The sequence below is a fragment of the Chanos chanos genome, chromosome 11 (assembly GCF_902362185.1).
Source record: "Chanos chanos chromosome 11, fChaCha1.1, whole genome shotgun sequence".
Classification (NCBI taxonomy): Eukaryota; Metazoa; Chordata; class Actinopteri; order Gonorynchiformes; family Chanidae; genus Chanos; species Chanos chanos.
Window position 1 is genome coordinate 24,813,094 of NC_044505.1, and position 10,411 is coordinate 24,823,504.

The 10,411-nt window shown below is 44.5% G+C and overlaps 1 protein-coding gene across 1 annotated transcript in view; it reads left to right on the forward strand.

Moving 5' to 3' along the window:
• The window catches only part of dlc1 (DLC1 Rho GTPase activating protein), a 31,803-nt gene extending 22,267 nt beyond the window's left edge, over positions 1-9,536 (forward strand). The window contains exons 9-14 of the mRNA XM_030788200.1: positions 3,178-3,391; positions 3,921-4,035; positions 5,502-5,714; positions 6,896-7,113; positions 7,559-7,732; positions 7,853-9,536. Of these exons, the coding sequence (XP_030644060.1) occupies positions 3,178-3,391; positions 3,921-4,035; positions 5,502-5,714; positions 6,896-7,113; positions 7,559-7,732; positions 7,853-7,952 (1,034 nt within the window). The 3' untranslated portion in view covers positions 7,953-9,536. The remainder of the gene's footprint in view (positions 1-3,177; positions 3,392-3,920; positions 4,036-5,501; positions 5,715-6,895; positions 7,114-7,558; positions 7,733-7,852) is intronic.
• The last annotated feature ends 875 nt before the right edge of the window (positions 9,537-10,411 follow it).

A 10,411-nucleotide genomic window follows, 5' to 3' on the forward strand; every position in this document is an offset into this window, starting at 1 on the left:
TTTATTATACTGAACTATCACAGACGCAGTTTACTATACTGAACTATCACAGTTCTGTTCATCAGTAGAATTTACTGTCGGGCTACAGAGTCGCCGTAGGTTAAGCAGAACTGAAGGAGGTAACCCGATAAGCTCTTTTGTGACAGACGGAGCTCTCTGTAGGTAAAGTGGAGTGAGCTCTCTGCTGTGAGTGGAAACGATCGGACTGAGAATCTCGTTTTGTCTGGAGTTCTCCTCTTATGTTCTGTTTTGTTTTTACTGGTTTGTTATTTTAGGTTTTAATTACATTGTTCAGAAAATCTCTTTGTAGAGGTCAAACAGATATGTAAATTTAAAAAAAAATCTTAATCTAAAAGGAAGAATGTTACAAATATGTAAATAAAATGTAAATTAAACCTGATGAGATTTCCTAGACAGGTAATTGTTAGTAACTGCGTAAGTACATGGGTTCTATAATAGTAACAGAGATCTAGAAGTTAAGGTATATGGACTGTGTAATAGAGACTGTTTGTGTGAAGTCACACTGAACTGGTGGGTGTGGGTAGAATACCTAAGGGTTGTCACATATTATTTAAGGTGTTGTTTTCCGAACCAAAGATCATGGAAAACATTCCTTCGGAAAAACATGTCCCTCTCAGGGGCTCAAAGGTCCTTTCAAGTGCTCTGTTTCCCGGGCTGAATTTAGGAGAAGAGAGGGGAAAACAAGCCCAGAAAGACAGACAGACCACTGCATCACTCACTGAATGTATGGCTACGTTAGAGAGGAGGAGTCCACATTCCACAGAGACAAGCAGGATCTGTGTGTGTGTGTGTGTGTGTTTGAAAGACTGTTTCTTTCATTCCCATAGCCCCAGGGCTTAGATAACAGACGTCATATTGTACACACACACACACACACACACACACGCATGCACGCACACATACACACACACACACACACACACACACAAATACCAACACACACACACACACATACTTACATAACTGACATTTAGCATGGCCTGCATTCACTACCACAGACTTTTGCCTTGGGCAGAGGCACACACTCCATTAACTCACAGATTCTCTGACATTCAAACACACAGTGTATAAAGACACACAGCCAAACATGCGATTAACTACATATGAACTACTTGATGGACTTTATCCAGCTGTTATAGAGTAAATCTGATACTGTAGCTATTTTCACTGCAGTGATCAGTATGTTGACTGTGTGTTGACTGTGAGGTGTAGTGAGGTTGAGTGTGTGTTTGCCTGCTGTAAAGTGTAGCGAGGTTGAGTGTATGTTTGCCTGCTGTAAAGTGTAGTGAGGTTGAGTGTATGTTTGCCTGCTGTAAAGTGTAGTGAGGTTGAGTGTGTGTTTGCCTGCTGTAAAGTGTAGTGAGGTTGAGTGTGTGTTTGCCTGCTGTAAAGTGTAGTGAGGTTGAGTGAATGTTTGCCTGCTGTAAAGTGTAGTGAGGTTGAGTGTGTTTGCCTGCTGTAAAGTGTAGTGAGGTTGAGTGTGTGTTTGCCTGCTGTAAAGTGTAGTGAGGTTGAGTGTGTGTTTGTCTGCTGTAAAGTGTAGTGAGGTTGAGTGTGTGTTTGCCTGCTGTAAAGTGTAGTGAGGTTGAGTGTGTGTTTGCCTGCTGTAAGGTGTAGTGAGGTAGAGTGGGTGTTTGCCTGCTGTAAAGTGTAGTGAGGTTGAGTGTGTGTTGACTGTAAAGTGTAGTGAGGTTGAGTGTGTGTTTGCCTGCTGTAAAGTGTAGTGAGGTTGAGTGTGTGTTGACTGTAAAGTGTAGTGAGGTTGAGTGTGTGTTTGCCTGCTGTAAAGTGTAGTGAGGTTGAGTGTGTGTTTGCCTGCTGTAAGGTGTAGTGAGGTTGAGTGTGTGTTGACTGTAAAGTGTAGTGAGGTTGAGTGTGTGTTTGCCTGCTGTAAAGTGTAGTGAGGTTGAGTGTGTGTTTGCCTGCTGTAAGGTGTAGTGAGGTTGAGTGTGTGTTTGCCTGTGAGGTGTAGTGAGGTTGAGTGTGTGTTTGCCTGCTGTAAAGTGTAGTGAGGTTGAGTGTGTGTTTGCCTGCTGTAAAGTGTAGTGAGGTTGAGTGTGTGTTTGCCTGCTGTAAAGTGTAGTGAGGTTGAGTGTATGTTTGCCTGCTATAAGGTGTAGTGAGGTAGAGTGTGTGTTTGCCTGCTGTAAGGTGTAGTGAGGTTGAGTGTGTGTTTGCCTGCTGTAAAGTGTAATGAGGTTGAGTGTGTGTTTGCCTGCTGTAAAGTGTAGTGAGGTTGAGTGTGTGTTTGCCTGCTGTAAAGTGTAGTGAGGTTGAGTGTGTGTTGACTGTAAAGTGTAGTGAGGTTGAGTGTATGTTTGCCTGCTATAAAGTGTAGTGAGGTTGAGTGTGTGTTTGCCTGCTGTAAAGTGTAGTGAGGTTGAGTGTGTGTTTGCCTGCTGTAAAGTGTAGTGAGGTTGAGTGAATGTTTGCCTGCTGTAAAGTGTAGTGAGGTTGAGTGTGTTTGCCTGCTGTAAAGTGTAGTGAGGTTGAGTGTGTGTTTGCCTGCTGTAAAGTGTAGTGAGGTTGAGTGTGTGTTTGTCTGCTGTAAAGTGTAGTGAGGTTGAGTGTGTGTTTGCCTGCTGTAAAGTGTAGTGAGGTTGAGTGTGTGTTTGCCTGCTGTAAGGTGTAGTGAGGTAGAGTGGGTGTTTGCCTGCTGTAAAGTGTAGTGAGGTTGAGTGTGTGTTGACTGTAAAGTGTAGTGAGGTTGAGTGTGTGTTTGCCTGCTGTAAAGTGTAGTGAGGTTGAGTGTGTGTTGACTGTGAGGTGTAGTGAGGTTGAGTATGTGTTTGCTTGCTGTAAAGTGTAGTGAGGTTGAGTGTGTGTTGACTGTAAAGTGTAGTGAGGTTGAGTGTGTGTTTGCCTGCTGTAAAGTGTAGTGAGGTTGAGTGTGTGTTTGCCTGCTGTAAAGTGTAGTGAGGTTGAGTGTATGTTTGCCTGCTGTAAAGTGTAGTGAGGTTGAGTGTGTGTTGACTGTAAAGTGTAGTGAGGTTGAGTGTGTGTTTGCCTGCTGTAAAGTGTAGTGAGGTTGAGTGTGTGTTTGCCTGCTGTAAAGTGTAGCGAGGTTGAGTGTATGTTTGCCTGCTGTAAAGTGTAGTGAGGTTGAGTGTGTGTTTGCCTGCTGTGAAGTGAGACGTGCTTGTTTCTCTGTGTCAGACATGCCGAAGGAGCTGCGTTTGCAGGCCGTGCGAGCAGCTGTGCTCCTGCTGCCAGACGAGAACAGGGAGGCGTTGCAGACTCTCCTTTGCTTCCTCAGCGACGTGACGGCCAACGTAGCGGAGAACCAGATGACCTGCACCAACCTGGCCGTCTGCCTCGCCCCTTCACTGTTCCACCTGAACACGCTGCGCAGAGAGAGCTCCTCACCCAGGTAAGAGTGCGTGTGTATTTATGTGTGTGTGTGTGTGTGTGTGTACGTTTCTGTCTGTTTGTTGAAGATGGGGAAAATGCGTACGAACACACGGGCTGCGTCCTCATCCGTTTGATGGCCTGTCTGTGCACCGCCTCTCTCCTCAGGGAGGTGCCTCATTTCCACTCCGTCTGCTCTGTTCACACCCGTAGACCGTATAATTATACACACTTACATAACAAGCCATATACTCGTTAAAAACAGGAAACGAGGTGGTCACTGTGGCTTAGAACAGGAGAGAGAAATGGGAAGTAGGTGAAAGAGGAAGAGAGAGGAGGAGGAGGAGGGGGGGGTTGGAATGCAGTGTGGGTTTACAGGAAAAAGGCCTCAACAGTGAAACAACATGAGCAAACCAGCAATAATGGGAGACAGGAATAAGGAATGAGAAAAGGAAAAGACTACAGAACGTTTTTTTTTTTTTTTTTATCTCTTATTCTTACCTCATTGTGTTTCTTTCTCTTCTTCATTCTGTCCTCTCTCTTTCTACCAGGGTGATGAACAGGAAGAATACTCAGGGCAAGCCGGATCAGCGGGACCTGAGCGAAAACCTTGCTGCTACTCACGGTCTTGCCCATATGATTCAGGAGTGCAGAAAACTCTTCCAGGTTTGTCACGCGTTCACACACCAACCCTCTCATACGCTCCTGTTAAAACTCTTTCCGCCCGCTGTGTGCACAACCAGCGAAGACACACAGTACATTCCGTACAGGGCAAACACACTCGCGGGTAGACAGAGAGCAGCCCACCAAACACCCAGAGAAAAGACACTGGCATCTGTCAGCCTCATTACGACAGCATTAGTCCTAACGGTTTCAACATTTCACTCTGCATCGTGGTTACGTAACCTAAAACACTGGCCAAGCCAATGCCTTTCACTCTCAGCCCTGTCACACGGCTGGCGCTCCTGGGACGCCAGCCTTCCTGAATGCAGTAACCATAGTTATGTAAGGTGGTGACCCTGTGCTTGAAGGGCACGGTTATACCAACTCCTCTGTCGCACCTTCAACCTCTACCAGGACATGTCGGGAAGTCCCTCACTGGACAAATGCATTTTGAAGAACGTTAGCAGAGACTGAAAACATAAATTCGATTAAGATGCCAACTCGAGATGGGCACAGACAAAGCTGCATTCCAGCGTAGTCCAGAGCCAGCACAAGACAACCCTTTAAATCACAGCATTCTGTTTTCCTGTAGAGAAATGAAATAAAGGCTTAATTAGGTTTCCTGCATGCATACAGAGGGACCTCTCAATGATATTACATGCACCATCACCCCCCCCCCACCCCTCCCCCCATAATTGACGGTTTCTAGTCAGTGATTGACCTTGGAGGGGAAGTGAAGAGATAACTGTTTTCCAGTTGGACTGTGCCTTCCCTGATCAGAACACCAAGCTGTTCCTTTTTTTGCAAACTGTTGAGGGTTTTTTGAATGAAACACGACGCATTTATCTGAGAGCTAATGCGTGAAGGAGATAGGATTGTGTCAGGAAAGAGCAAGGCCAGCGCGGGAGGAAACTAAGACAAACAGGATGCTTCGCCCCTCCACCTCAGACCGCTCTCTGCCTCTTCACTGCTTTTCTTTTCTTTTTTCTCTTTTCTCAATGGGCCCTAAGAAGCTATCTATCCTGATTTTCTTTTCTGAATTAAAACAGTTGTGGTAGATGGACTAACTCTTATTAGCACAATTTGTCTCAAGTAATACAATATAGTGCAATAAGACCAAGTAATACAATATAGTGCAATAAGAGCAAAGCACAACTGCCTGGCTGAGGTAATTTTATGTGACAGTAAAACTAATTCATTTTACTCACACAGTTTATAGGCTGTGTCAGTTCCAATGGCTGCTGTTTTGTTCTTAAATGAATTTAAGATTATTAAAGGTTTAAGATTACTACTCTATATTTATTTGGGCTTGTGAGTTGGTTTTAATCTCTCTCTCTCTCTCTCCCTCTCTCTCTCTCTCTCTCTCCCCCTCTCTCTCTCTCTCTCTCTCTCTTTCTCTCTCTCTCTCTCTCTCTCTCCCCCTCTCTCTCTCTCTCTCTCTCTCTCTCTCTCTCTCTCTCTCCTCCCAGATCCCTGAGGAGATGTCACGCTGCCGTAATTCATACGTGGAGCAGGGCCTGACCCCGGTGCGGATGGAGGACCTGATTGAGAGCAGGGGGGCACAGGGCTACAGGGCCCTCCTGAGGGACAGCCTAGATGCTTTGCTCAAAGAGGCCAAGGACAAGTTCAGAGGCTACGATAGCTTGTCCACTCCAGAACCTGCCGAACTGGCCTACAAAAAGGTAAAGTTACCCTGTGATTACTTATTCACAGCCTATAGTCTAATACAGCCTACAGTCTAATACAGCCTATAGTCTAATACAGCCTATAGTCTAATACAGCCTATAGTCTAATACAGCCTATAGTCTAATACAGCCTAAAGTCTAATACAGTCTATAGTCTAATACAGCCACTAATGACTGTATTGATACAACTACTGCTTCAAACAGTTCATACCCCAAAAACAGTGCACACTCGACTTCACTGTTACTATGGACACTTATCTGCTTTTCAAACTAAAAATCTAAAAGTCTTTAAAAGTCTCAATCAAGAACTTCACATCTAGCTCAATTACACAAAGCGTTGCCCTTTAAGAATAACATGACAAAAAACTACACCCCTGATATTACTACTACTACTACTACTACTACTACTACTGTTACTACCACTAATGGTAGTCTGACTGTGGTCTGTCACTAATGGTAGTTTCTGGTCTGTCACTAATGGTAGTTTGACTGTGGTCTGTCACTAATGGTAGTCTGACTGTGGTCTGTCACTAATGGTAGTTTGACTGTGGTCTGTCACTAATGGTAGTCTGACTGTGGTCTGTCACTAATGGTAGTCTGACTGTGGTCTGTCACTAATGGTAGTTTGACTGTGGTCTGTCACTAATGGTAGTCTGACTGTGGTCTGTCACTAATGGTAGTCTGACTGTGGTCTGTCACTAATGGTAGTCTGACTGTGGTCTGTCACTAATGGTAGTTTGACTGTGGTCTGTCACTAATGGTAGTCTGACTGTGGTCTGTCACTAATGGTAGTCTGACTGTGGTCTGTCACTAATGGTAGTTTGACTGTGGTCTGTCACTAATGGTAGTTTGACTGTGGTCTGTCACTAATGGTAGTCTGACTGTGGTCTGTCACTAATGGTAGTCTGACTGTGGTCTGTCACTAATGGTAGTCTGACTGTGGTCTGTCACTAATGGTAGTCTGACTGTGGTCTGTCACTAATGGTAGTTTGACTGTGGTCTGTCACTAATGGTAGTCTGACTGTGGTCTGTCACTAATGGTAGTCTGACTGTGGTCTGTCACTAATGGTAGTTTGACTGTGGTCTGTCACTAATGGTAGTCTGACTGTGGTCTGTCACTAATGGTAGTTTGACTGTGGTCTGTCACTAATGGTAGTCTGACTGTGGTCTGTCCTCAGGTGCATGACGGCTCTCCGTTGCGGTTGTGGAAGGTGTCAGTGGAGGTGCCTGCCGCAGCAGAGGAGGTGCTGACCCGGGTTCTGAGAGAACAGGTCCGCTGGGACGAGGACCTGCTGGAATGCAGGGTGGTAGAGACACTGGATGAAAACACGGAGGTTTACCAGTATGTCCGCAATACCATGGCACCTCACCCCCCGCGAGACCACCTGGTGCTCCGGTAAAGTTTCTCCGTCCTTCTCCATGGATTTCTCTCGGAATGTCTCTGTCTCCTTCCCACTTCTCCTCTCTCTCTAACCCCTCTCTTACCCTCCTTTCTTTCTTTCTTTCTTTCTTTCTTTCTTTCTTTCTTTCTTTCTTTCTTTCTTTCTTTCTTTCTTTCCTTCTGTCTGTCTCTCTCTTTCTTTCCAAATGATTCTGTATGACAGTTCTCTGTCTCATATGATTATCATATAATTATTATCATCATTGTGAGAGGAATGGAGAGGAGAAAGAGACACTATGGAGAAAGGATGACACATTGGAAAAACCTCTCTGTTGCCTTTTTCTTTTCTGTTCTGTTCCTACACGTTTCACATTCTGTCGCTGTTTGTGAAAAAAACATTAGCACGTTAGCCAACATGCTAAAGGTGTGTGCGCATGCGTTTGTATGTTTTCTCTGACAGGACGTGGACGACAGACTTGCCCAAAGGAGCGTGTGCGCTGGTATGCACCTCTGTGGATCAGGAGGGCGCAGCCACGCTGGGCGTCCGGGCAAACATTCTCACATCCCGCTACTTCATCGAGCCCTGTGGCCCCACGAAGTCTAGACTCACACACGTCTCCAGAATCGACTGCAGGTATGCTCTCACACACATGCATTCTACTTCTATGTCTCTCTCGCTCTCTCACACATACACACAGAGGAATTATGGAAAGTAGGTCATAATGCCAATAACTTTTCTCTCTTTCTCTTTCAGGGGTCATTTCCCTGAGTGGTACAATAAGCTTTATGGGCATCTAAGTGCCGCTGAGGTCGTGAGGATACGAGACTCATTCATCTGCCAGTTGGACAAATGAAAACACACACGAGAACATACAAACTGTAAACACACACGTGAACACACAAACCGTAAATGTGACCTTCAGAGGCTCCTGAGTGACTCTCTCACTCCCAGTGTTGATAAGGAGGAGAAACACAATGAAGATTACACTACAACAGTATGACCCCCTGTGGCCTGGCCCGAGGACCACTGGGGGCATTGGGGCGGGGCTGGGATGGGGGCGTGGGGAGGGGCGGGGCTGGGGCAGGGCAATGATTGCCAGACACAGTTTCCCCTGCCAGCACAGCTATGTTTGATTGACAGGTTAAAAAAACAAAAACCAAAAGTAGGCTGTGACTGGAGGGGATGTTATGTTCTCTGCACCATTATGACATCACCGCCAATGATGCAACGCCATGTGATGTCATGACATGCTCCATCATTCGCTGTGACATCACAGAGCGGCTCAAGGCAATGGGAGGGGTGCTATTGCTTCTGGGAAGCAAGAAGATTTATAAGTGTGTGTATGATTGTGTGTGTAATGTGAGGTATAGTATTTTATGTACAGGGAGTGATGTACAGTGTGTTTGAATTCTGAGAAAAGGTGACATATGACACATATTCCATGCACTGCCTCTGGAATACAGTGTATATACCTACAGCTTTCCATGTTAAGTGTGTGTGTGTGTGTGTGTGTGTGTGTGTGTGTGTGAATGTCACAGTGTTAGACTGTTACACACAGCTATGTCAGTGTCAATATGGTCATTACACTTCTATATTCGCCATATGTGTTAATCCCAGTTAGTGGAGGGTGAATGGCTGGATGGACAGGTGTGGATTTCAGTCAGGTCAGGCTGAAGCTGAAGAGTAAATCACTTGTGTATGTGTGACAGTTCAGAGGGCTCTGCTTAGAGAAGAATCTCAAATGGAAACCAGTGTTGTGACGGACCAAATGTTGTGTGGAGACTGCAGGCCTGGAGGAAGAGACACTGGTCAGAAAGAGGGCTGATTCTCACTGATTTGTATAGTCATACTCTAAATGGCCACGTTCAGCAGACATCTCTTATCTAAGGCTTTTCATGACCTGTTTGATGATCTGATAAAAGCCCTGGCGGTCTTTTCTGTCATCCGTCGAGTCCTGGAATTGAGAGGCCACAGCGGAAGAGGGGTGTCTGAGAGAGGGAGACCAGAGGGAGAGACAGCCCACTTTTGAAAGGGGCCTTTTGAGGAGGTGTGCTGTTATGGTGAGGAGTTCTTACCGAGGTGACTGTCTTCAGTTCTCTGTGTTATGTCAGTCAGAGGAGGATAGAGAATGTTTATGGAAAGGTGAAAAAAACAACAACAACAACAACGAATGTTTCTGTCTCATTTTTGTTTGTCAGTGTTACCTGAAATGAAGTAAAAGGTTTAACTAGTATACCGGCAAAGTGCGCTCTGATTTACAGTCACTAATGGCCCTGAGAGCCTTTTCCATGTACAAATTTATAACTAATTTACTCAGTAACGTGTTGCATTGTAAACATGTGTGTACATTAAGCGTATGCTGTCAGAATAAGGATAATGCATGAAAATGACAGTTAATTTAAGCATTCACATATTTATACCTCAGATATTCTTTTTTTTTTTTTTTTAAATGTAACTTGTTATTTTATTGTAAATGTTATGCTTTAAGTTACAGAAATAAAAATGCTCTATCTTTTTTATTATTAATGTTATGTCTGTACAGATTAATCAGAGTCAAGTGCACTATTAAATCTATTAAAAACATATTTGGTGGTCTGAGTGCTTTAAATATACTTTAAATATAAGTGCTTTAAATATACTTTTGAATTTTGAGGGGGTTTGATTCATGAAGATGTCTTAAAATGCACTCCCCAAAACATCGCGTGGGGTAGAAGTGGACAGTGGCTGTTTGACACTGGAGCTCTCAGGCAGCTTACATAATAGATCCATACTACAGAGACAAAGACACGAGTGAGTCTGGACACCAGAGTCTCACTGTCTTTCTCTCCATTACACACACACACACACACATCAAACACATAGTTACCCTCCCATAGTCAGAGTGAATGTTGTCTGTGAACTACTGAGCTGCCACTATGTTTTTTGTTTGTTCCTTATGATCAGAAAGGAGCTAACAAGAGTGCAGGGTGTGAGACAGAGTCACTCTCTTTTTTTAGAAAGAAACACTTTTCCAAACTGAAACCTGCACAAGTCTGTGAAAATAAATGTGTTTGTTTTGCATTATTCTCCTGTTTATTACATACGTGACTGATTTTAAGGGCTTATGGAATTCAAAAGCTTTGAAAAAGCCTTTCCTCAGTCATTGTTTGTTCTGTAGCATTTAGGCTGTTCATATGGGAACTAAGGCAAACGAACGCTCCTTACCTCCCACCTGTATGATAATAAACTCTATGACAACACTGCCATCTAATGGCCACCGTGGTTACAACAGCAGCAGGTCAAATCGCACTGCCTGTAAACAGTATCATGAAT